Source organism: Vipera berus, assembly GCF_964194415.1.
Source record: "Vipera berus genome assembly, chromosome: 1".
NCBI lineage: Eukaryota > Metazoa > Chordata > Lepidosauria > Squamata > Viperidae > Vipera > Vipera berus.
The window spans coordinates 16,203,969-16,231,526 of record NC_138202.1 but is presented as its reverse complement, the minus strand read 5'-3'; the positions used below and the strand labels follow the sequence as shown (position 1 = coordinate 16,231,526).

Below are 27,558 nucleotides of genomic sequence, written 5' to 3'. Positions count from 1 at the left end.
GAGCTGCGGGGGAAGCGGGTGCTACAACGTGGTTTGCACGGGCTAAAAAGATACAAATTTAGTATTGTAGTAACAGGTTTAAAATAAATCAGCAATAAAATTATACCGGCTTCTGTTCTCCTATTTTAGGGCTACCCACTTGCTGCCAGGATCCTTCCAAGAGCTTCCCACCACGCGGAGCAAGGCTGCTACGTCATCTCTCAGCTTGCGGATGCGTGCATGCCTTTTCCACCTAGGGAGGCGATGTACAGACAGGGATTTAATTGGTCTGAGAGCCACCTGCCCTGCAAGACAAGCCTACACCTGAGCATACGAAGAGTGCGTTTTAAATCTCCTTCTGCCCAACGGCAGCCTCGTGTGATCTCGTTTAAAAAAATACTTCTCGGCTTCCTTTCCCCTCTCCGCCCTCTAATATTCCATCATCATCTCGCCTCCCGAATTAATTTTTTAAACACGGCACACTCAGCCCAAGGAGAACCTCACCTTAAAAAAAATAAGCTGAAGGTTATATTGAATTATGCAAGATTACGCTACATGCGTATTGTTTATCGCCTATGTCAGGGGTCTTCAAACTTGGCCCTTTTATGACTTGTGGACTTCAACGCCCAGAATTCCTCAGCCAGGCACACTGGCTGAGGAATTCTGGGAATTGAAGTCCACAAGACATAAAAGAGACAAGTTTGAAGACCCCTGGCCTATGTAAAAAAATCAATGGAACAAATCGATGCCCAACGGAAGGAGGACGCGCAGGACTGTGAGTTACAGACCCCGCAATCGAATACTATAAAAGGGAGACCATGGCGCCCGCCCCTTCCGAAGCCCCTCCCCTCAACCAATCACATTGCAAAAGGGCACGTTGCCCTCAGTTGAAGCCAAAAACGAACGTCAGGTCGTGGTAGCAAAGGAAGCCTGGGGATTTTGCATAGGGGAGAAGGCTGGACGGGATGGGGCTGGGGGAGGACAGTTGGCGGGGGAAGACAGGAACGATTTTGCTCTAATTCCTTCTTGGGAGCGATGTGGCCTTTCTTCAAAAGAATGCTGTTGCCTATAAGAAATCAAAGGGTCTGCAAGCTCTTCTGCAGGTGGGTGGCTGTAAATGCTAAGTTTCGCCTTTGAGAAAGCATGTGTGAAGAGGTGATTTTCTTGGTATGCAATTCCCTGCGGACAGGTTAGAATAAACAGAGGTAGAAGGGACCTTGGAGGTCTTCTAGTCCATCCCCTGCATAAGCAGGAGACTCTACACCATTCTGGACAAATGGCTGTTCAATCTCTCACAAACAAAGGGAAATAAATATATGTGTCCCGCGATAATGTTGCAGGGTACAATCTGGGTTGGTCTTCCAAACTTTTGGACTTGTGTGAGAGAAGTTCCCCAGGATGGGTTCCAGCATGAGTCCGAAAACTTGAAAGACCAAATCTCTAGTTCCAGTGACCGACCTAGATTGGATCCTGTCCAATCTCTTCTTCAAAACCTTCAATGATGGAGCACCCACAAGTTCTGAAGGCAAGCCGTTCCGCTGATTAATTTCTCCTTATTTTAGGTTGCTTCTCTCCTTGATTAGTTTCCATCCATTGCTTCTTTTTCCTGCCTTCTGATGCTTTGGAGAATAGGTTGACACCCACTTTTTTGTGCCAGCCCCTCGAATATTGGAACACTGTTGTCATGTCACCCCTAGTCCTTCTTTTCATTAAAGTAGAATACCTGACTCCTACAACTGTTCGTATATTTTGGCCTTTAGGCCCCTAATCATTTTTGTTGCTCTTCTTTGCACTCTTTCAAAATCTCAACATCTTTTTTATATTGTGGCACCCAAAACTGGATGCAATATTCCAAGTGTGGTCTTACCATGGCTAGTTCTGCCTTCCTTTACTGCTGCCTTCTCATCTAAAAAAGTCAGTACTTTGTAACAACTGCATAGAAGACAGGAATCCAACAGAAAAAGTTGCCTCTGTAAGTTATAACAGCTTCAGGAGCATATTTCTCTTTGTTTGTTGGCCAGCTTTCTAGTTCTTAAAAATTCAAGAGCTCCATGGAGTGGATTGAGCAACCCTATTTGTACAGAGTTGATGAGTGCCCATGATACATAGTCTAGACCAGGGGTAGGCAACCTTGGCTCTTTTATGACTCCTGGACTTCAACTCCCAGAATTCTCAGGAATTCTGGGAGTTGAAGTCCACGAGTCATAAAAGAGCCAAGGTTGCCTACCCCTGGTCTAGACATACTTTCACTGTAACTTCTCACACAAGAGAGCAGTGAGGATAAATGATACATGCTTCTCTGAAATTCCTTGCAGAAAAGTAGTGTCACAGTATTACTGTCAGCCATGCAAGGTAGTCCAGACAAGAAGCATGCCCACGATTATTGCATAGTATTTACTGTACAGTTACATTAACAGAATCTTGCAAATCTGAAAGTAGATCCCCCCTCCCCCCCCCCCGTGTCATTTGCAAACCAAGAAGGGGGTAGAGGTGTCCCTTCTGAGATGTTTGTTACATCCCCATTGCTTTGGTAGGCTCTTAACTGACTGTTGCCTAATCTGCGATCACATATAACTACAATTGCATATTTTATTTTATACTCCTCCTCTGTTAAGAATCTGAGATTGGCATCACTGACCCCTGTATTTATTTATCAGATTTGTATTTAGACTTTTCTGACAGTGATAACAACTTATAATAATTGAGTACCCTCTTCTCTCTACTTTATCTTCACAAGGTAGGAGGAAACTTGCTGTAAAATTGGGGTTCCAGTAATTTGAGCTCACATAACATTTTGATCAAGTGCTTAATCACTTTATCACAGCACTTTTGAATTAATTAATTAGGGATGGTCATTATCTGAATGAAGGCAAATATACGTGTCCCAAGATAATGTTGCAAGATCCAATTTGAGTTAGTCACCGGGACCAGAGGTTTAGTGTTCTGAGCTTTTGGACTTGCATCCTCAGGGAACTTCTCTGTAGCAGAACATGTGCTTTGTAATACGTAATATTATGTGGTGCTTGGTTGTGTGTGGCTTTTTAGTTATTGATTGGTATGTTGATGGCCAGCTATTGGCTGTTGTTTCCTTGTGCTGCCAAGTCCTCAGCTCCCAAGTACCTGATAAATCAGCACTCTTGTTGACTCACAAGGAGGTTTTCCCAGGCTTCAATCATTTCCCTGGCTATCTTTGTACCTCATAGCCGACAATCTTAGTAGCTGTGAAATTGAATGTATGTCCTTGTTCATTGCAGTGTGAGGCTACCAATGAGTTTGGATCTACCCGTTTGACTGCTTGCTTGTGTTCTTGCAATGTGGTAGGCTTCCTCCCCTTTTATCTTACATAGTCACAGGGGCAATCCATGCAGGGGATCTGGTAGATTACATTAGAAGTATCTCATGTCTCCAAGCGATCTTTGTGATGCATGATTTGTCTTCATATGGTAGCCTCTGGGCTGTGTGCGATGCCCACTTGCAGATTTTGGAAGCTGTGGTCTACTGCTTTTGAAACATTGCTATATAGTGTTCTGACACAACTCTTCGCCAATGCCTGAATTGTTGCTGGCCTTTCGATAAACCGTGGTTTCTAGGCTTCCATCTTCCTATATGGTGACAAGCAGATCTAAGAATGGTAATTATTCAGCCATTGTGAACTGTATGTTTTGGAAGATGGAGTTCAGTAGAGTATGAAAGTCTTTCAGTGCATTTCTTTTGATGATGACAAATGTGTCACCCCCGTAGCGGCACCAAAATCTAGGTGTGTAGTTTTGAAATGCATGGTGTTCTAGTTCATGCAGGACTGTTTCTGCAATGACTCTTGATATTGGGGATCCCATGGACATCCCTTCATACATTTCTCTTTTGAACGTAAGCAGGTACAGTTGCAAGAAAAAGTATGTGAACCCTTTGGGATTACGTGGAGTTTTGCATGAATTGGCCATAAAATGCGCTCTAAACATCATGTAAGTCACAACAATAGAAAAACACAGTCTGCTTAAAATAATACTACACAAACATTAGCTGTTGTCATGTTTTAATTGAACATAAGATGGAAACATTCACAGTGCAGGGTGGAAAAAGTATGTGAACCCCTAGCCTAATGACTTCTCCAAGAGCTAATTGGAGCCAGGAGTGAGCCAACCTTGACTCCAATCAGTGTGATGATATTGGATGTGTTGCTGATAGCCGTCCTGCCCTTTAAAAACACACCTGTTTTGGGTTTACTGGTCTCAAGAAGCACTGTCTGATGTGAACCATGCCTCGCAGAAAAGAGCTCTCAGAAGACCTACGATCAAGAATTGTTGACTTGCATGAAGCTGGAAAGGGTTACAAAAGTATCTCCAAAAGCTTTGATGTTCATGTGTCCACGGTAAGACAAACTGTCTACAAATGGAGAAAGTTTAGCACTGTTGCTACTCTCCCTAGGCGTGGTCGTCCTGTAAAAATGACTGCAAGAGCACAGCGCATAATGCTTAATGAGGTAAAGAAGAATCCTAGAGTGTCAGCTAAAGACCTACAGAAATCTCTGGCACATGCTAACATTTTTGTTGACACATCTACAATAAGGAAAACATTAAACAAGAATGGAGTACATGGGAGGACACCACGGAGGAAGCCATTGCTGTCCAAAAAAAATATTGCAGCACGTTTGAAGTTTGCAAAAGAGCACCTGGATGTTCCACAGCACTACTGGCAAAATATACTATGGACAGATGAAACCAAAATTGAGTTGTTTGGGAAAAACACACAACATTATGTGTGGAGAAAAAAAGGCACAGCACACCAACATCAAAACTTCATCCCCACTGTAAAACATGGCGGAGGGAGCATCATGGTTTGGGGCTGCTTTGCTGCCTCAGGGCCTGGACGGATTGTTGTCATTGATGGGAAAATGAATTCCAGAGTTTATCAGGACATTTTGCAGGAAAACGTACGACCATCTGTCCGCCAACTGAAGCTCCGCAGAGGATGGGTGATGCAACAGGACAATGACTCAAAGCATACAAGTAATTCAACAAAACAATGGCTTCAACAGAACAGAATACGCCTTCTGGAGTGGCCCAGTCAGAGTCCTGACCTCAACCCGATTGAAATGCTGTGGCATGACCTTAAGAGAGCGATTCACACCAGACATCCCAAGAATATTGCTACACTGAAACAGTTTTATGAAGAGGAATGGTCCAAAATTACTCCAGATCCTTGTGCAGGTCTGATCTGCAACTACAGGAAACGTTTGGTTGAGGTTATTGCTGCCAAAGGAGGGTCAACCAGTTATTAAGTCCAAAGGTTCACATACTTTTTCCACCCTGCACTGTGAATGTTTCCATCTTATGTTCAATTAAAACATGACAACAGCTAATGTTTGTGTAGTATTATTTTAAGCAGACTGTGTTTTTCTATTGTTGTGACTTACATGACATTTAGAGCGCATTTTATGGCCAATTCATGCAAAACTCCACGTAATCCCAAAGGGTTCACATACTTTTTCTTGCAACTGTACGTTGATAGTATTGGAGTAGCTTCATGACTGATGTCCCCCTTTTGGGTCACTATATGGATGACATGTTTGTCATCATCAGAAGAAATGCACTGACTTTCATAAACTCATGGTCTGCTATTTTCTAGCCTGGTGCCTTAACCACTAGACCGAATTGGCTCTCCTTTTTCCTTCTTGTTTTCCAGGTTATATTGCCAGGCTGCAAAGAGGGACACCATCTTTGCCTTGTCTTCTGGTCAAGGAAAGTGTGGAGTGGCTGTGATTCGAACCAGTGGCCCAGCTAGCTGTTCAGCCTTGCTATGCATGACAGGGACAAAGGAACCACCACCTCCAAGAACAGCTACTTTACGTAGGATCTGTGATCCCAGCTCTTCTGAAATCCTGGACCGAGGCCTTGTACTTTGGTTCCCAGGTTAGAATTTTAAAGTACCTAAGCGTAACTGTTGTATTGATTCTTGTCCAACGTTAAAGCCTTATCAAGTTTCTGATACATAATTCTTTATTGTCTTGGCAATGCCCCTCTCAGTTCAATAAATGTATATGTAACATAATTGCACCTTTCCCCCCAAATGACAGGGTCAGAGTTCTAATGTGAAAGCATTAGATTATGGATACTTATTGGAGGGATCAAAGAAAGGGAAATTTTGGGTTCAGCAGTGGTCATAATTTGAGGACTACCTGTATGTTATGGAGTTACTGTAACTTGTTATAATCTGAAAATAATCAGTGAATATAGGCTGGACCTATCATCTATAGAAGACTATAGAATTTCCTTGAAGACAATGTATGGCAGACATGTCAAACACAAGGCCCGGGGGCCGGATCCAGCCCGCAAAGTGGTTTCATGTGGCCCACGAACCCATCCTGGAAACAGTGAGGGAATGGCCCCCGCTGCCTTGGCCCCGGCCCAGGCTGGCTGGGAGCCAATGTACAATTTCGTGGCGGCCATCTATGCTGAAATGCATTCAGTCTTAGCTCCACAAGGTCATCTGGAAACAGTGAGGGATCAGCCCCTGCCGTGTCGGCCCTGCCCCCTGGGCATGCGCTGGGGAGGTATCACCCTTTGTGAGGAATGAAGAAATGCACCATCACCTGGAAGTGGCCAGCACATGGCCCTGCCTACTTCGGGCAGGCTAGGGGCTGGGCAGTGTTGTACTTCTCTTCAGATTCATGCCACACGGCTCAGCCTCTCAGCACTGTGAGGAGAGTGCCCCACTGCCTGCCAAAACCGGGCAGGCGGGGGGCTGGGCAGCACTGCCCAGGTAACATCGACCCATGCTGCTCATTGCATCCCCTCCCCCAGAGCCCACCAAGCCGGATATGTGAAGTAGGCGAGGGCCATGTGCTGGCCACTTCCAGGCGATGGTGCATTTCTTCATTCCTCGTGAAGGATGACACTTCCCCAGCTGCGTTTCTTGCCTGTTTTTCTCCCTCCCTCATCTCAAATATTTTCCTACCACTCTGTTCTTGGAACAGAACTGTTCATGACCTGAGAGGAACAGTGAGGCTCTTCCAGTGGACCATGTCTTGGCACTTGCCCTGGTCCCATCTGCTTCTGCCAGAGACCCTCAGATCTGTCCCACTCCTGCCCAGGCCCTCATAGGCACCCTTGATGCGAACGATGTAGAGCTGGCCATCCCCACCTAGTAGGCCACACGCACTCCAGCCATGCCCACCCAGTAGGCCAAGCCCAACCTGGCCACCCCCACCCCACCAAGGTAACTGCAATGCTGATGCGGCCCTCAATGAAATTGAGTTTGACACCCCTGATGTCAAAACTATTACTAAAACATGAGTTTAATGTGAGAAAACAGGAGAGTGTGAGAAAGCAGCTCCAGATTGCCCCACTTTGATGCTCTGTGGTATAAGAGTGAGGAAAAGAGAATGCTATTAGACTTTCAGCACTATATCAGCCCTTCAAGATAGATCAGGTATTGAAACAAATATATGAGAAATATTGGAATTCTACTTCAACTACATTATGGTAAGAGAAATTACCAGTAATTCCCCTCTGTTGATTTAAACAATCCACTAACCAGTAACGATTAATATGTCTCTATTAAGTATTAGAGCATTAGATGTTGGTCAATAGTAGAATAATTCTTTTGGATGCCAGCTTGTTCTTCCACCAGGAGGCTCTCCTGTTCAATCTCTCAACTTTGCAGTCACTCTAACACACACACAGACACAGACACAAACACACACACACACGTCTGACATTGCATCACATTTGCAGTTAATTAAGCAAACCAATGAGTCTGTAATTTGTTGAATTCCCTTTTGTAAAGATGGGAATTATCTTTACAAGTAAATAGACATATAGGCATATTTATCTATAAATATAAACAGTAAAGCCAAAATTGGTGCCCACTGAGTTGAATTACTTTTAATTAACACAGGAATCAAATCATTGTGGAGCCTTTCCTGGTCTTAAATAAGCAATTAAGTTCTTAACTTCTGCAGGCAGGACCAGCACCAAGCTGGTAAGTCTTCTATAAATGGCTTTTTAGATCCAAAAATTCATCTTCGCATTTCCTTAAAATGCTTCAAGTGGAACAGTGCCATTTATAAGGAATAGTACCATTTTTAGAAAGAGCTTTGGGATATGCTAAAAAAATAAGAGACTGCACAACCATTTGTCCGAAATGTTATAGAGTTTCCTGCCTGAGCAGGGGGTTGGACTAGATGACCTCCAAGGTCCCTTCCATCATCATCATCATCATCATCATTATTATTATTATTATTATTATTATTATCATCATCATCATCATCATCATCATCATCATCATCATCATCTTTTTGGTTCTAACTGCTTGTATTAAACAAGCCACCAAATCTTTCACAGCAGCATATCTCTTATATTTAAAAAGTTTCTGAAAGATCATACAGTAGTATTATGCTCTCATTAGCAGTAAGCACTTTTTTGTTTGCTGTTTTTGCTCAGCTGTGTTCCTCTGGAGTAGTAATTTTTTCTAATTCTTGCCCTAAATTGATACAGCAATCAGACATTCAGATGGGTTTGTAACCTATGAAGGAAGAAGGCACAATCCATAATCATTGTGAAGAAAATTGGTGGTTATTATCAAGTTCAGTTGAAGCAACCAGTTAATGCAACATGACCCCCTTGAGGGAAGAAATGAAACAGATAAAGATCTTCTACACAAGGCTACCACATGAAAGATGTCACATTTAATTAGACTGGTAGGAGGTAGTTTCTCAGACTGAACAACAAGTACAGATTCCAGAAGTACAGACTCTACATAGTTCAGAGGTGAACTGATGAGTTTTTGGTGTTCTCTGAGCTTGGTTGTTTTTCTGCAGACATTTGATTACTAGGTTAGAATATCAGAGCGTGGAAGAGAGATATATTATTGAGCCTGCAACATCTGCAAAAGGCCACCCAAACTCAAAAAACCCCAAGAACCCAGCAATTTACTGAATGGAGCAAATTTCCTGTCACAATAAAGAAATAGGTAGCATTCCTTTTGATCCTAGTTCAGTCTAGAACTAAAATTCTGCTGGGTGATCATTTTCATTGGTGCCCTTTGGAATGCATATATTTCATTTTGTTTATTTATTTGTATTATTGATATTTCTATGCTATTCCACTCCAAATAGCTCTTGAGAAATCTACAGCAAAAATAAGGATTAAAATAACAGACTATCAAAAAACCATAATGACACAATCCAACAGAGAGATTCCACAAGAGGAATGCCACCATTGAAAAACTTCTGCAGATAGAACTCCTTGTGGACAGGACCATAGCAGGTCTTCTCTTCCAAATCTCACAGGATAGAGAAATTCATTTTGGAGCAGGTGGTCTGCAGCATATGCAGATCCTAAGCCATGTAGGACTTTACAAGTAAGCAATTCAATGTCTTGAATTGCACCTGGAAACTGACTAGCAGCTAATGCAGTTCCTACTGTAGAGGTGTTGCATTCGTCAAGATAGAAATGGTCTTCACTATGTAGGCCAGGGGTGTCAAATTGCTGCCCATGGGCTGGTTGCATCATGTGGAGGCCACAACCAACCCAGCTCCAGCAATTTGAAAAAAGTTGCAATACATCCTGACACATCACGTGACGCAGTGAGTTTTTTTTATTTTTATTTTTTTTAAATTCCATTTATATCCCGCCCTTCTCCGAAGACTCAGGGCAGCTTACAAGCTTAGCAGTAGCCTTCATTCTATGTATATGCCTGCTTATTAGGGCTTTCACACACACCGCCAAGCGGCATTATTACAAAGTCAGCTTAATTGCCCCCAACAATCTGGGTCCTCATTTTACCTATCTTGGAAGGATGGAAGGCTGAGTCAACCTTGAGCCTGGTGGGATGCGAACCTGCACTAATTGCAGGCAGCTGGTGTTACTTGAGGCATTAGCCCACTGCTCCACCAAGTTTGACACCCGTGATCTAGGTGAGGGCTTTTCAACCAGTGGTACAGGTACCACCTGTGGTACATTGGCACCTGGCAGGTGGTACGCGACCATCCTAGAAAAGTGATAGTGGGGGAGGGGAATGAGCTGAACTGGTGGCAGCACTGCACAAGCATGAGCGAGAGATGGCTGGAGCTTCAGGGCTGTCAGGGCTCAGCGGAAGTGCCAGGATCAGCCCTTCTTCTGGGCTGTTAGGGCTCAGCGGAAGCGCCAGGATCAGCACCAGACTCTAGCTGGAGCTCGGTGCTGATCCTGGTGCTTCTGAGCCCAGAAGAAGCGCCGATCCACTGGAATGTTGCAGCATCTCCAGGATCTTGTGATTTACATTCAGATGCTTGGCAACTGATTCATATTTATGGCAGTCACAGTGTCCCAGGGTCATGTGAAGTGACCAAAACCTGCTGCAAACACCCAGCAGATTGGGGGAGGGAAATAAAAACCAAACAACCCCCCACCCCACCCCCGCTGCCAATTTTCAACAGAAATGCTCACAACAATGAAAACCTCAGACAGGAGGAAGAGCACTGCCAGGCGGGCAGGCAGGTGTCTTGCTCAGCTGTGGCTTGGGGGGCACTTTTTTCAGTGCCATTGTAACTTCAAACAGTCCCTAAGCGAACTCTTGTAAGTCGAGGACTACCTGTACTTCATCACTTTTTTCCTTTTTTTTTTTTTGGTCATCAAGTTTTTGACACCTTGCTAGGCGACTGGTGGTACTCAGATGTTGCCATATCCTAAAAGTGGTACAATTGTTGAAAAGGTTGAAAAGCCCTGATCTAGGCCATTGGATGCTGAACCACTGCAAGCTTCCTCAAGGGCAGCTGCATGTACAACTAATTGCTATAGTCCAATTAAGGTACTGACTGGAGCAGCCTGATGGCTTAGTGGTGAAGACACTCGCCTCCCATTTGGAAGGTTGAGAGTTCAATCATTGGTAGCAGCAGATGTTTATCTCTCAGGGCGCAAAGAGAAAATGTCTGCTACAAACTCTGCATAGGTGTTAGGAAGGGCATCCGGACCAGTAAACGCTCAACTCCATTTAGTCACTCCAACTCTACTATGAATTAAGGGATTACAGGATCGTAAAAAGAAAAAAAACAGGTATTGGCCATCTGTCAGCCCTTTGAAGTAGCTAAGGTCAAGAATGAGGGATTCCAAGAATGAAACTCTTTGTGATATGGTAGAGTAACAGAATCTGTGTTCTCTGAGCTTGGTTGTTTGCTTGCAGATGTTTCATTACCTGACTAGGTAACATCCTCAGTGCTATGAGTGTGGGGTTTGCTGCCTGTTTATACACAGTAGATTGTAGACTGGCAGCTAGTCTAGCCTTGTTGATTTACAACTCTGGTAGCAAATGATGGGACTTGGCAGGAGGGATTCCCATGTAGTTAGGCCCAACTTCTTTTGTTTGATTCAGGTGACAAGTTTTCCTTTGTTTCATTTAACTATTTTTTACCTTCTTGTCTGTCTCTCAAAGGGATCTTTTAGACAAGATTCCTGGCTTTTTGCCCACCCTGCTTATGTGCCTCCTCCATCTTTAGGTATGGCAGCTTCAGCCCTGGCTGACAATACCATATTCCATTGCCCATTTCCTGTTCTCTCATTATCTCTGGTTATCCTGGTAAGCCTGTGAAAGCAATTTTTGAGATTGATCTGAAGGTCGAGCAAGTTTATACTCAAAAACAGGATCCAAGAACAAGCAAGAAAGGAAATCTCTTTCCTTACAGGAAAGGTGTTCAGGTTTTTAGAAAAGGAAAACACAAATGGAAAAATAGTTTAAGCTGGTAAGACCAGTTTGAAGAAAATATAATACAATATCAGAAGTCAGTGTCTGTGGAGATTCTCAGTCATCCAGGTCATGGTTGTCCCAAAGGCAACTGGATTTTGTTTTTCCTTAAGAGATTTCACTTTTCATTTAAGAAGTTTTTTCAGTTCTGAAGAACGAAAAACAAAGTCCAATTGCCTTTTGAAAAAGCACCTTTGGGACGATCAGAGTTCAATGTGTTCTGATCAGATTGCTTAGAGGTGGATTCAGGATGTGTGAAATTATTTCTTCACCTAATGCGATTAAATCATTGCCAGAGAATATGTTTTTGATCACTGGCTGAAAAAGTCCCATCATCCAACTGAATTTATCATTACTGTCTGAATGATAAATTAAGCCAGGATAGTCTAAAGTTGCAGACTTTAAACCCTGCAGATTGAGGACAGTTTATTTTTGAATACCCATCACGGATACTTTTATGAAGTGCTTATCATGATACAAAAAAGATGCTCGGGCCCTAGAAAGAGTGCAGAGAAGAGCAACAAAGATAATAAAGGGCTCTGGAGGCTAAATCATACAATGAACGATTAAGGGAACTAGGTATGTTTAGCCTGACAAAGTGAAGCCTTAAGGGTGACACGATAGCCATCTTCTAATACCTGAAGGACTGTCTCAGGGAAGAGGACATTGATTTGCTCTCTATAGTATCTGAAGGGAGGGCAAGAAGCAGTGGGTGGAAGCTCTTCAGAGAGAGATTCAACTTTGAAATAAGGAGGAATTTCTTGACAGGATGATTAATGAATGGAACAGCTTGCCTCCCAGAATTGTGGGTGCTCCATCGCTGGAGATTTTCAAGAAAAGATTGGAGATCCATTTTGTCTGGGATAATATAAGGACTCCTGCCTTGGGCAGGGAGTTATACTAGAACAGTGATGGCGAACCTTTTAGAGACCGAGTGTCCAAACTGCAACATAAAACCCACTTATTTATCGCTAGGTGCCAGGTGGGCGTGGCCTACTGGGTGGGTGTGGATGTGGTGGGCGTGGCCTACTGGGTGGGTGTAGCCAAGGTGGGTGTGGTCACCTCAATGTCACTCGTGGGGAGGGACACCTGTGGGGGGCAGCTGGTTGAAGAGGGACAGTTGCCACCTCCAAGGCATGGCGCGGGTGCCCACAGGGAGGTCTCTGAGTGCCACCTCTGGCACCTGTGCCATAGGTTCGCCATCACTGTACTATAGAAGAACCCCAAGGTCCATTTCAGCCCTATGAGTCTAAGTTTCTTCAGCCACCAGAAAAACTCTCTTGAACTCTCTTAAGGGAGGAAGCAGAAGCCTCTCTCTGAGGAGCTGAATGGACCTTGTCATTTACTGAATTTATTTACTGAATTAATTCCAACTTCGTTATTTTTCCTCAGGACCAGGTAGTTTCACAGGCGAGGACAGTGTGGAGTTCCATGTGCATGGTGGCCCAGCTGTGGTGAGCGGCGTCCTGAATGCTTTGGGTGGGTTTTTCAATATTTTGGCTAATCCTTCTTTCCCGACCATTTTTAGGGGAGCAAGGAAAGGTTCTGTCTTTACTGGGAAAGCAATAGAAAGTCTCTTCCCGATTTCAGGTGCACTTCCTCAGCTGCGCTTTGCTGAACCTGGAGAATTCACCAAACGGGCCTTCCAGAATGGCAAGCTAGACCTCACAGCAGCTGAAGGCCTAGGAGACCTGATTCATGCTGAGACGGAAGGCCAGCGTCGGCAGGCCTTACGTCAGATGGACGGGGAATTGGGTCAGCTGTATCAGCGCTGGACTGACACCCTCACAAAGGCAAGGAGCAGGCTTGGAGTGGGGGTGTTTAGAAGTCTTAGAAACTGAAACATCTCAGTTTATTTATTTATATGCTGCCCATCTTGCTATTCAAAGTGCCTCTGAGTGGCTTATAATATAGTAAAAATAGAAATATAAAAGCAGTTATTACTACAGGTAGTCCTTGACTTACGACCACAATGGAGCCCAAAATTTCCATTGCTAACCAGGATAGTTAAGTGAGTCTGCCCCATTTTACGACCTTCATTGCCATAGTTGTTAAGTGAATCACTGCAGTTGTTAAATTAATAGTGCAGGTTGTTAAATGAATCTGACTTCTCCATTGACTTTGCTTGTCAGAAGGTTGCAAATGACCCTGGGATACTGCAGCTGTCATAAATACATGCCAGTTGCCAAGCATCTGAATTTTGATCACGTGACCACAGAGATGCTGCAATGGTCATAAGCATGATTGACTTTTCAAGTGAGTCAGCTTGCATGATGTGGCCAGAGTAAGATAGCCTTCATTTGGCAATCTTGACTTCAAGCAGTTAAAGCAGCAGGCTAGAAAGTGGAGACCATGAGTTCAAGTCCTGCCTTAGCCATGAAAGCCAGCCAGCTGAGTGACTTTGGCCAGTCACTCTCTCTCAACCCAAATGTCTTCACAGGGTTGTTGTGGGGAAACACAAACTTTTTCCTCATAAATCTGTCAGCCTCTCCCTTTTTAAAAAAAGAAATGTTCTAAAATTTCCCTTTTGGTCCATTGCAACATATGAACTTGTCCAGATTTTAACATTTGCAAAATAGGCCTTTCCTAAAAATCTGGCAAGCATGAGAAGGTTTTCTCATTTTGTTCTCACTCTTGCTGCCTTTAAAAAGACAGCCAAAAAAACACATTTTAGTTCCTCAGGCTTTTAACTGTTGGCAAGGTGTACGTTGGTTTTATTTTTTGTTTTTGATGTTATTTTTGGATTCTCTGTTGTAATTATTATTAGTATTTAAGAAGAAAGGAGGGATGTCAATCAATAACTAGCTTTGTCCAAGCCTGTCTGAGATACCACATTTCTACCAACTTTCAATTTTTATTGCTGTTATATTATGTGCATATCTCTTTCACCCTCTTACTTGGTACTCTAGAGCAGGGCTTTTCAAACTTTGCAGCTTTAACCTGCGTGGATTTCAACTTGCACAACTGTTCAACTACCACTGCCCAGGGAAATCTGCAAATTGAAATCCACACATTTTAAATTTTCAAGTTTGAAAAACTCTGCTCTAGAACACACCTGAGAATTCCTTGTACTGAAGAATGAGATCCGTTACAATAAACAAACAAAGGCTCAAATATTTGGAGAGGCTAAAAAAAGCGTTATGTGGAAGCAGGAAAGCCCTGAAATGTGGATCGATATAGGAAGGAAAGGAAACACATTTTCTTTCAAATCTGGATTTTTGTTTAAAAATAAATACTATGTATGCCTTCATTTTATCGTCTGGAACATTGCAGATGTATTTTTTGTCAAATTTCTAAAACTGGCTGCATAATAACTCTGGATTGTGTCCAGTAATAAAAAGAGCTGAAAATGTTATAATCACACACACAGACACACAGACAGACACACACACACAAGCACAAGAAAGTAAACATCAAGGTAGATTAATAAAGCATAGCCTTCAACCCCACATATTCCCCAAAAGGGGACCACCACATTCTATAATCTAGGGCAGGGGTAGGCAACCTTGGCTCTTTTATGACTTGTGGACTTCAACTCCCAGAATTCCTGAGCCAGCATGGCTCATCTTGGAAACCTCTCCCTTTCCCCTCAGCATGGCTGGCTCAGGAATTCTGGGAGTTGAAGTCCACGAGTCATAAAAGAGCCAAGGTTGCCTACCCCTGATCTAGGGCTTTGGGAGGAGTCAAGTCAGCCTTTACTTCCAGCTTCTGGTAAAAAACACATATTATGGACAATGGATTCACTTAATGACCATGATTTGCTTAATGATAGCTGCAAAAAATGTTGTAAAATTTAGTCAGTCATATGATGACCTAAACAGGTAGTCCTCGACTTAATGACCACAACTGGTCCCAAATTGTCTGCTGTTAAGTGAGACATTTGTTAAGCGAATTTTGCCCCATTTTACAATCTTTCTTGCCACAGTTGTTAAGGGAATCACTGCAGTTGATAAGTTAGTAATCCGGTTGTTAAGTGAATCTGGCTTCCCTGTTGACTTTGCTTGTCAGAAGGTTGCAAAATGGGATCACATATCCCCCCCACCTTTCCAGGAAATTGCAACCATCGTAAATATGAACCAGTTGCCAAGCCTCTGAATTTTAATCACTTGATGATGGGGATGCTGCAAAGGCCGTAACTGGAAAGGCAGTCATAAGTCACATTTTCCAATGCTGTTGTAACTTGGAATGGTCACTACACAAGCTGTTATAAGTTGAAGACTACCTGTTTTGACTCTTTGTTTAGGCATTGTAGAAGGAGAACCAAGTTGGTCTGTGGTGATGAAAAATAAGGAATCTGGAAGCACCTTTTCTGACTAGGAAATTTGATTGAAATGGGTTTGGATGCTACATCATACAATGAATGGCTAAGGGAACTAGTTCAGGGGTCTGCAAGCTTGACAACTTTAAGACTTGTGGACTTTAGCTCCCAGAATTCCTCAGCCAGCTGTCTGCAAGGAGTATAAATCCTTCCATTCCCCACCATCCAGTCGGAGCTGAAGAAGCTTCTTGGATAAGAAGTGAAACGTCTTCAAAGAAAAAGAAGAAAGTCCAGTTGCCTCCTGAAAAAGCACCTTGGGACTTCCTGACAGCACGAACAATTAGTCAGTGGAGCAGCTTGGCTCCTGGAGTTGTGAGTGCTCCATTGTAGGAGGTTTTCAAGAAAAGAGTGGGCAACCATTTTTCCAGGATGATATAATGATTACTGCCTTGGGCAGAGGGTTGGACTAGAAGACCTTCAAGGGCCCTTCCAGCCCTATGAGTTGCTACTTACTTCATGCATTGAGTGACTAGGCCAATGTAGGGGGTCATAGCAGCTCATAAAACCTTATGCCTTTTAATAGAATTAGCCCATCAGAAAAGGCACTGTCAGACTCATTTATTAGATTAGACTATTACTCATTTATGTGGAACAGTCATCAAATATTCCATAAATATTTAAACATCCTTTCTCTGCAGCCTTCTCCCCGTCTTCCTCTTTCTTTCCCCCTGGAGAAAAATAGCTCTCAGTCCTTTTCTTCTGCAGACCCTGGCTCATCTGGAGGCCTACATCGACTTCAGTGAAGATGACAATATTGAGGACAATGTCCTTGCTCAAGGTGAGTCGTCCTTCTGCTCAGGGGGGTCCTCAGGGTGTGGTCAAAAAGGCAAGATGTCAGCCACAGTGGCACAATCAAGGTAGCATCTGTTTACGTGACACACATGAAAAGCAGCCAGAGCTTCAATCACACAGTTACGGCCAGCCCTTGAGTTTCTTAATCACTCCTTGCACATAGGTGCTGCGGTACTTGTACACCCCTGTGTCCCTTCTTTTCTTTGGAAATTGCTGTTAGAAACTCCCTGAGGCCAAGCTGCCCTTTGGTGAACAAGCTCCAGGAAATCCCGAAAGGTGCTTTTCAAAAGGGAACTGGACTTTATTGAAGATGTTTCACTTCTTATCCAAGAATCTTCTTCAGTTCTGGCTGAATGGTAGGGAATTCCCCACCATTAAGCCAGAACTGAAGAAGCTTCTTGGATGAAAAATGAAACATCTTCAAGGAAGAAACCCCAAACCAAGAAAGTCCAGCTGCCTTTAAAAAAGCACCTTTGGGATAATCATGACCTGGATGATTGAGAATCATTCCTAGACATGAGCTCCAGGAAAGGAGCCAGAGGATTTCTTGCAAGATCCTAGTCCTCCAAAACAGTGGCAGGGAGGGAAAGAAGCAGGGGAGGAAGGGATGGCCCACGGCATCCGCCATGATGGTCTTTTTTTCCCCCCATAGTGGAAGACACTGTCAAGGCATTGGAGAAGGAGCTGAGGGAGCATTTGCAAGATGGCCGTCGCGGGCAGAGGCTGCGGGATGGGGTCCATGTAGTCATTGCAGGACCTGCTAATGCTGGGAAGAGCAGCCTTCTCAACCAGTTGTGTGAGTAGCACTGGGGACATGTGGAATGGTGGAATGGGAGAATGGGTGGTCAGAGAGTGGTCAAGGGATGAAGACAGGAGTCTTTCAGTATTTTGCTGAAAGGTTCGTCAGTCACCTTTTATGAGAAACCTTCTCAAGACCCTGAACAACAAAGCTGAGACCATTAAGAGAAAGGAATAGTTATCACGTGAGCTCTCTGAAGGCTGTGATCTTGTTTTAGTATACTTTTTTTGCCATTATTTCATTAAACAAAACAAACTGAAACAGTAGCAAAAAATAAATAAAAAAATAAAGGCATCTGACGCAAGTACCTGCCACAAAGCATCCCAGACTTTAACAGTTATCAGTTAGCAAGACAAAAAAAACACCTGGATAGTGGACATTGCAGTGCCTAGAGAGAGAAGAGAAGAGAAGAGAAAGAACTGGAGAAAATCACAAAATACAAAGTCCTGGAAATAGAACGACTGTGGCAGAAGAAAACAAATATAATACCAATAGTGATAGGCACCTTGGGTGCAATTCTAAATCAACTGTTGCACCATTTGAACACCATTGGCAATGACAAAATCTCCACTGGTCCATTGCAAAAGGCAGCTTTACTTGGAACAGCTTACATCCTGCAATAATCCCTTTAACACCATCAAACAACAGCATCTGCATATCAGAAAGATAGGTGGATAAAAATGCCAAACCCTGCCTAAACATCTGACTTTCTATGTGACCAACCATAATAATTATTTTTTCCCATATTTTCTAAAGTAAAAATCACAGCATCTATCTAAATCTTCCTAATAGTCATTTCTAATATAAATTTTAATGCCTACATACCCCATAATGCCCATTTAGCACTGAAAAATGATCCAAGTGCAATTTTTCAGAAATAGTATACTGCAAAATTTAATTGATGTAACTTTGAATGCAAGTAATTTTAAATACTCAAATATGTATCTTTGTTTGTACTTCATGTCTTCTAGTGAAAAGTTCAGGGTCCTTTTCCTGATTTGTCGATTTTGTTTAATAATAGAGCATGTAAAAGATTCCCCCTGGAAAATAATATTGTTAGACAATTAACAATACTACGATTTGTTCTGAAAGAATTCAAGGAAATAAAACAATAACAAGGAAATCCATTTTAAAAACACTACTGTCCTTGGAGTAACAAAGACCAGTCCTAAGGTAGCTTTAGCAATGTTACACAAAACCATTAAAAAGGAATAAGAAGCTGTAATAAAAAAATTAAAGCATGAAATAAGAAAAAAAGGAAATCTAACAAGGTATTTTGCACTGATACTGTTCGTTATATTTCTCATCCTTTTCTACTTTTACAAACCATTCTTGCTTCCATTACAGGTACATCCTGCTTAATACACTGAAAATGCTCAGCCTATTTATTAGTCTTCTGCAAGACAGACAAACCTCTGTCAAAAATAGACTGGCTGATAGTGTTCTGTTCCAGCCTACGACCGGCCCTGTTTGAATGTCAGGGATAACCCCTTTTTATAGTCAACAGGCTGGAAAAACCCAACCAAATTTATTTACAAAGAAATCAAAAGTTCAAACAAGAGTTAAACCAAAAGTTCAAACAAGAGTTAAACAGGAATAAAAGACCAGGACTCTAGCAGAAGATCTTCAAATGGTTGCCTTCAGCAACCAGCACCTCCCACACCTTCCCCTTTTATCAGCAGTCCCAAGGCTTGGCTTCTCATTGCCTTCTCCTCCTCTCACCAAGTTGCCTCATTGCCTTTCTCTGTTCTACTCTGATGGATTGCTTCCTGCTCCTAGCATCCCTGAATAGATCCAGCTGTGAATCATCTACATCCAATACCTCGTGCTCACATGGCTGAGTCTGATGAGGAACATGATGGGAGGGGCCAGGCTGAGAGTCCTGCAGTGCATCAGAGCCTCCCTCTAACACCAAAGGCTCTCCAAACCCCTCCTCCTCCTCCTCTTCAGAAACATCAGACTCAGCTGCCAGTACCACAAGCTGACGCTGAATCACAACAGATAGGCTGATGGAATAAATTTCCCAAATCAGTAAAGGTTACAAGGGAATGGTAATAGCAAATGGCCCTAGCACTGAAACTCCCAAACTTTGGGACACTCAAACCTATCCCATGGGGTGTGCTACACTGGTAAATTAAATTTATATATTACCAAAACTCTACTGTCTGTTTGTAACCTTTGATTAGCCAAAATAGTGGATCGCAGGCCAACAATTTTTGAATCACAGTACCTCAAGTATGCCAACTTAAAGAATATGTACAAATCCAGGACCCATTACTCCTGTAGAATTGAAATTTTAAGAATCTTCAGACCAATTATATTTGCAAACTTTTGAGGCCACTGCAGTGCTGTCACAGTCACGTGACACTCTCTGCCAGCTTTGCACAAGCGAAGTCACTGGAGAAGCTGGAAGGAAATCGAAAGTCATTTGCCTGTATTTATCTCTTCAGATAAATAAATATTGACAAAGGATGACCCAATGGGTCATTGGTTGTGTATTGAATGAATACAAAATCATAGGCAGATAAAGGCAAACTGTTGTTTAGGAAAGATATTGTTTTAGAAGCCGAAATTCTCCCCTGCACATCAGAGGAAGATTCATTTGGACAGGCTATTAAAGGTCAACATGATTATGCTATGAGAATAGTTACCAAACCACGAGCAAACCAATAATATGCAAAGCAAATGTATTTTCACCCCAAAGTGCGTTAAGACCTTTCCCTGTTGTTCCTTCTTGCCGTTTTGCGGAGACTCATTTTAATTAGCTTTGTGTTATTCTGTAAATAGTCAAGGGGAGATCGCTTTTACTTGTTTAAATTATTTCAGGGAGGGTGGTTTCCAGATGCTGGAAACGTCTTCAGATGTCCTTCAGAAAAAAAATTGTCCATTAGGTTTAAAGGAGACTCTAGCCATATTGGCCTTTTTATGTTATGGCAACCACTTATGGTTCAGGAAACTCTTAATGGCTGGGATTCTCAATAAGAGGCTACTCCCTCACAGCTAATCTTTCCTCCAATGTTATTTTAAATTTTTTAAAAAAACTATCTAGAAGGAAATGAGCACGTTACAAAACAAATCAGAATAATATAGTACTTATTTCCAACAATCACATATAAAGTCTCCACAGGGGTTTGGGGAATTTAGAGTTTACACTTATGGCTTGGATTAGTTTATGTAGCTTAACCAAGATAGCTAAAACCTAGCAGCTTCAGGTAAGATGCTAAGCTTAGGTCAATGTATTTGTTCCTTAGAATTATACCCTAGCTTTCTTTAGGAGTTTGTCAATAGCTCCTTCTTCCAATTTTTCTCATTGCAACCTTGGACAGAAGTTGAGCTGGAAGAGAGTGACTGGCATACGGTCACCAAATGAGCTTTGGTGGATATGGGTGGATTAGACCTAGATCTCGCTGGACCTGGTTCAACATTGTCCCTACTACATCACTGGATCTCTAAAGAGAATCTTTTTAATCTTGTGTTTGGGGTATTGGCTTAGTCTGTGGGAGTTTACTGACAATTGGTTGAATCAGGCGTCTCCAACCTTGTCCAACTTTAAGAATTGTGAACTTCAACTCCCCAATATTCCCCAGCCAGCATGGCTGGCTAAGGAATTCTGGGAACTGAAGTCCACAAGTCTTAAAGTTGTCAAGTTTGGAGACCCCTGGGTTAGATTATGGTTCATTGTATTGCATGAACCAAGCAAGTGGGTTAATTCTGTAACTAAGCTAAGCTAAGAATATCATGTGAATTCACCCATTGTCTTCCCCTTCTTGACTGGAACAATCTTTACTCTCTAGGCCAAAAGCCTACTGCTATAGTCTCTCCGGTGGCAGGGACCACGCGAGATGTGGTAGAGACTGCCTTGAACATTGGCGGCTTCCCTGTGGTGCTAAGCGACACAGCAGGCCTGAGGAGGACCACAGATGTAATTGAGATGGAAGGAGTGAGCCGGGCTCGGCAGAGGTGAAAGGAATTCTGGAATGGGAGGATCAGAATGGGAGGGGGTTATGCATTGGGAGCCATCCTTTACACACACACACCCTTCACAAATATTGCAGTACAGGGCACAGAAATGTAAGTAGGAGACCCAGCTTCCAGTTTCCAATAGTGGTTAGCTATGTGGCTATGAGAAGTCAAAGGTAAGCTATCTCTAGAGATTTCACTGTGTAGTTGTGGTTAATTGTGGTTGTCTTAAGGGCCTTTCCCCCTTGCTGAGGAAGAGTGCTACTCCATCCAACTTTACAAGTAATCCTTTACTTGCAAACACAGATGGGAACCAGAATTTCCATTGGTAAGCCAGGCAGTTGTTAAGTGAGTTGCACCCAATTTTAGGACCTTTTTTGCCACGGTTGTTAAGTGAATTACTGCAGTTGTTAAGTAAATTGCACGGTCACTAAACAAGTGGTTGTAAGTTGAAGACTACCTATAGTGGCATGAAATTGGTTGTCCTTCTCATCAATCCCTTTCCTGCTTCCCTCTTTAATCACTGCAGTCCCCACTGTAATTCCTGACAGAGCCTAACAGGTCTTAAGGCATCTTGAAAGTGCCTTTGGAGCCTGTTGGAATAAGGAGGAAAATCTGGCTTTAACTGCAGTCCTACTATGGACAATCTGGGCCTGTCTCATAGGCTGGGTAAGAGATGGAGGCAACCTCATGGAGACACAGCTGAACAAACAGGTTGCAAGTATGCTTCTGCTGTGCTTCGGCACAAGCAAAGACCTAGCCTAGGATCCAAATTAAACAGATTTAGATCATCCAGCAAGCAGGTTTCTTAGGTGAAAAAATATCCCCAAAAGCATGAGAGCTGGGATACATGGCTTCATCTTCTACTCATCCCTGGTCCCCCTCCCTTCGCAGAAAGGCCATCTCGGCTTGTCTTTTCCTGCTGCCCATCAAAACTAGTGGTTCTACTGTGTTCATCCCAGCAATGATATCTGCCTTGCCTGCAGCACTTAATTTCATTATCGGCAAACACATCTACTGTAGCAGGGCTTCTCAACTTTTTCACCCATTGTACCACTTTTAGGATATTTTTATTTTATTTTATTTTAATCCCATTTATATCCCGCCCTTCTCCGAAGACTCAGGGCGGCTTACAATTTTAAGCACAAACCAATGTGCTTAGCAATAGCCTTCATTCTATGTATATGCCTGCTTATTAGGGCTTTCGCCCCCCCCCCACAAAGCGGCATTATTACAAAGTCAGCTTATTGCCCCCAACAATCTGGGTCCTCATTTTACCTACCTCGGAAGGATGGAAGGCTGAGTCAACCTTGATATGGCAACATCCGAGTACCACCAGTTGCCTAGCAAGGTGTCAAAAACTTGATGACCAAAAAAAAAAAGAAAAAGTGATGAAGTACAGGTAGTCCTCGACTTACAACAGTTCACTTAGTGACTGTTTGAAGTTACAATGGCACTGAAAAACGTGCCCCCAAGCCACAGGCAAGCAAGACACCTGCCTGTCTGCCCGGCGGCGCTCTTCCTCCTGTCCGAGGTTTTCATTGTTGTGAGCATTTCTGTTGAGGATTGGCAGTGGGGGTGGGGTGGGTGGGGTGTTTTTTTTTATTCCCCCCCCCGTCCGCTGAGTGGTTGCAGCAGGTCTTGGTCACTTCACATGACCCTGGGACACTGTGACCGTCATAAATATGAATCCGTTGCCAAGCATCTGAATGTAAATCACAAGACCCTGGAGATGCTGCAACATTCCAGCTGATCGGTGCTTCTTCTGGGCTCAGAAGTGCCAGGATCAGCGCCAAGATCCAGCTGGAGCCTGGCGCTGATCCTGGCGCTTCTGCTGAGCCCTGACAGCCCTGCAGCTCCAGCCGTCTCTCGCTCAGGCTTGTGCGGTGCTGCCACCGGTTCAGCTCTTTCCCCTCCCCCACTACTTTTCTAGGATGGTCGCGTACCACCTGCCATGTGCCAATGTACCACAGGTGGTACCCGTACCACTGGTTGAAAAGGCCTGTACTATAGGTAGTCCTTGACTTACAACTTACAACCATTCATTTAGTGACCATTTGAAATTACGTCACTTGAAAAAACCCTGACTTATGACCGATTTTCACAGCCTCCCCATGGTCATGTGATCAAAAGTCAGACACTTGGCCCCTGGCATGTATTTATGACAGTTGCACTGTCCGGGGGTCGTTTGATCATCATTTGTAATCTTCCGAGCCGGTTTCCAACAAGCAAAGTGAATGGGGGGAACCCAGATTCTCTTAATGGCCACATGATTCACTTCACAACTGTGGCAAAAAAGGCTATAAAATGGGGCAAAACTCATTTAACAACCACCTCGCTTAGCCACAGAAATTTTGGGCTCAGTTGTGGTCGTACATCAAGGACTACCTGTAGAACTAACTACTCTGCACTCTTGCAGGAAAGCACCCTTCCTTGCAGTCAGTAGTTGCTGTCCTCCGTGGTGGTTTTTCTTTTTCTTTTTTAGTAAGTTTAGCAGTGGAAGAGTGAAAAGCTAGACTTTTTTTTTAAGAAGCTCACTTACGGAAGAAGGAAACACTGGACCCATCTTTTTTTAACTACTAGACCACAGGTCTGCAACCTGCGGCTCCCAGTCCTCTGCCATGTGCAGTCCCCCCCAAAAATAGTGGGACTAAAAAAGTTCAACCAATCAATTCAAATATGCAGGGTAGGTGCATATCTCACCTTGGCTCCACTCTTCAGTCAAACCTTGTTCTGCGCATGTGCACATGTACGCGCATGCGCACACATTTTTTGCGGCTCCCATTTTTTCCTTTTGTGAGGGAACCAGTTCCGAGTGGCTCTTTCACTGTTTCAAGTTGCTGACCCCTGTACTAGACCAATGTTTAACTAGACCAGGGGTAGGCAACCTTGGCTCTTTTATGACTCGTGGACTTCAACTCCCAGAATTCCTGAGCCAGCCATTCTGAGGGGAAAGGGAGAGGTTTCCAAGCTGAGCCCTGCTGGCTGAGGAATTCTGGGAGTTGAAGTCCACGAGTCATAAAAGAGCCAAGATTGCCTACCCCTGAACTAGACCAATGTTTCTCAACTTTGGCAACTTTAAGATGTAGGGATTCAGAACTGCCTGGCATATGGGCTAGGTGAAAAATCACATAGCCTCAAACACCCACAAAAGGAAAGTGCTTGCTTTCCTAGTGCAAAGTGCAGGATAAGGATATAGGAGAAAAATCCATCAACTGGGAGCCATGATAAAAGCGGTCCAGGCAGAACATCTGGCTATCACCATGCTCAAAACGGAAGAACGGGTGGACATCCAGAGAGGAATTTATTAAGCTCCTTTCCACCCTGTTTTTATGTGTGGAGTAATTAAGGCTGCATTGTGGAAAAAGCTTCACTTTATGATCTGCATCTTTTCATTGGGGATGTCTGTTAAAATAAACCTTAAGATGGCTCTTGGAACAAAAGTTTATAATTAGGAAATTAACAAGGATTCTTCAGGGTGTAGCTTAGGAGAGAATTAAGGCGTGCTTTTTTATTATTATTTCCTTGTAGAGTTTATAATTAGAAATTAACAAGGATTCTTGAGGGTGTAGCTTAGGAGAGAAAGCGTGATTTGTTGTTGTTGTTATTATTTCATTGTAGGGTCCATGATGCAGACCTTGTTCTGGTCATTTTGGATGGGAAACTAGCAGCTCAGCAGCCTGACCACTTAACTATGTCCGTGGCAGATGTCCTGTCTCCCAACAAGCCAAATGAGACACAGTCCTACCTTCTGGTTTTGAACAAAATGGACCTACTCGGAGAAGAAGACCAAGCAAATCTCCTGAGGACCTGTGACAGACTAGGTGTAGGCCCTGCCTGCTTGCTGTCCTGCAAAACTGGAGATGGGATTGTGGCCTTCCTGAACGCATTGCAGGAACAGCTGGCACGCATGTGAGAACAGGAGAAAAGAAGGCAGTGGGAAGAATTGAGGGTGGATGTGTATATTGTAAGGAACGTATGTTTTAAAACTCCATGACTTGCACTTTTTACATGGTGGATGATGTTGGGTGGGGGCTGAAATATCTGATGAGGGAACTGCCAGTCATGTTTCTTAGAATGTTGTGCATTAAAGCTGTATAGACAACAATGCAGCTTGGGCTTGTCGGGGGTGTATAGTAAGTGGGATACTATGGTGGCTACAGAATAAAGGGCAATATTTCCTGCCAGTTGCACAAACAGGAGCACATCAAAGAAATTGTGTGGATGTCACCTGAGATAATATCTTAATTTAAGCGGTTGGGAATTGGAGATAGAACCTTTAATCTTAGGCATATATACAGGTAGGCCTTGCTTAACAACCAGTCGCTTAGCAAACTTTTGAGGTTGTGGTGGACTTCCCCAAAGCTATGTACAACCTGGTTCTGGAGTTCTGACAGCTTCATTGCCCCCTCCCTGCGATCACATGCTTGCATTTTGGATGTTTTGACAACCAGTTCACACTGACATGAATGTGATTTTCAGTGTTTTTGCCAGTTTCTGGCAAAAAAGACACCCATTGAGTAAAATGGGTTTGCTTAATGACCGCCACAAAAAAGGTTGCAAAATCAGGCATGGCGATATGATGATCCGCTTAATGACCACCATGACTTACGACTGTGATTCTGGATCAGTTACGGTCATAAGTCGAAAATTACCCGTGCAGGTTGAGAAGATCTTGTATCTTGTTGAGGCATTCTTCTGTGGATCTCAGCTGCAGATGCTCAGGGGCTGCACATTTCCTACGAATGCAACTAACAACCCAGCATAATTCATACATGCCAATAAATCATCCATTTCAGAACTGCAAATCTTATATTCTCACTCTGCAGGTGCGGCGACCCCCGAACTGATTCCCCAAGCCCAACGCAAGCACGTCACCAGCTCAGCTTGCAGAAGTGCCTGGAGGCCCTCAGATGCTTTGCTGAGTACCAGGTTATGGATTTGGTGTTGGCAGCAGAGCAGCTGCGACTGGCACGGCGACAGCTAGGGCGGCTGACAGGCCAAGTGGGCACCGAAGAGCTCTTGGCAATCATCTTCAAAGACTTTTGCATTGGCAAATGAAGGAGGCCCACAAGCTATGAACTAGTCAGCACATGGCGCCACCAGAGGCTGAAGGTGGTTCTGCACTTGTGGAAGTGCTTGTGGGAGAAGCTGCCATGGGAGTTTTATTTAAGGCCGCGTGTTGCAAACTTGGCAACTTTAACATGTGGGGACTTCCAGGATTCCCCAGCAAAGTTGGAAAAACACTGATTTAGGGTTAAAAGCTGTACTGGTGGTGGTAAAGAGAGGATTTTGGCAGAAGAATAGAAGGCATGTTGAAGTGGACCCTTCAAATGTAATAATCAGACTCTCCCACTAATGTTGTTGTTGTTAGCTGCGAAGTCATGTCCGACCCATCGCGACCCCATGGACAACGTTCCTCCAGGCCTTCCTGTCCTCTACCATCTTCTGGAGTCCATTTAGGCTCACGCCTACTGCTTCAGTGATTCCATCCAGCCACCTCAATCTCTGTCGTCCCATTCTTCTCTTGCCCTCAATCTTTCCCAGCATTAGGCTCTTCTCCAGTGAGTCCTTCCTTCTCATTAGGTGGCCAAAGTATTTGAGTTTCAACTTCAGGATCTGGCCTTCTAAAGAGCAGTCAGGGTTGATCTCCTCTAGGACCGACCAGTTTGATCGCCTTGCAGTCCAAGGGACTCGCAGGAGTCTTCTCCAGCACCATAGTTCAAAGGCCTCCATTCTTTTGCGCTCAGCCTTTCTTATGGTCCAACTTCCACAGCCATACATTGCAACTGGGAAGACCATAGCCTTGACTGTACGCACTTTTGTTGACAGGGTGATGTCTCTGCTTTTTAGTGTGCTGTTTAGATTTGCCATGGCTTTCCTCCCCAGGAGCAAGCGTCTTTTAATTTCTTGGCTGCAGTCCCCGTCTGTGGTGATCTTGGAGCCCAGGAAAATAAAATCTGTTCTCCCACTAAACAAGTGACTAAATGGC

General features: G+C 43.6%; 1 protein-coding gene across 1 annotated transcript; it reads left to right on the top strand.

Moving 5' to 3' along the window:
• The first annotated feature begins 976 nt into the window (after positions 1–976).
• On the top strand, positions 977–27,558 carry GTPBP3 (GTP binding protein 3, mitochondrial). The gene is made up of 9 exons (XM_081320338.1): positions 977–1,082; positions 5,662–5,888; positions 13,090–13,176; positions 13,288–13,490; positions 16,721–16,793; positions 17,460–17,603; positions 21,401–21,566; positions 25,188–25,478; positions 26,396–27,558. Exons 1-9 carry the CDS (start codon positions 1,015–1,017, stop codon positions 26,625–26,627), a joined length of 1,491 nt encoding a protein of 496 aa, XP_081176464.1. The 5' UTR covers positions 977–1,014; the 3' UTR covers positions 26,628–27,558.

Excerpts from the sequence above, each read along its gene's own strand:
- GTPBP3 (XM_081320338.1), top strand. The coding sequence starts at position 1,015 with ATGTGGCCTTTCTTCAAAAGAATGCTGTTGCCTATAAGAAATCAAAGG. Across the intron at positions 16,794-17,459 it reads GGACAATGTCCTTGCTCAAG|TGGAAGACACTGTCAAGGCA; the intron begins GTGAGTCGTCCT and ends TTCCCCCCATAG. Across the intron at positions 17,604-21,400 it reads CAGCCTTCTCAACCAGTTGT|GCCAAAAGCCTACTGCTATA; the intron begins GTGAGTAGCACT and ends TTTACTCTCTAG.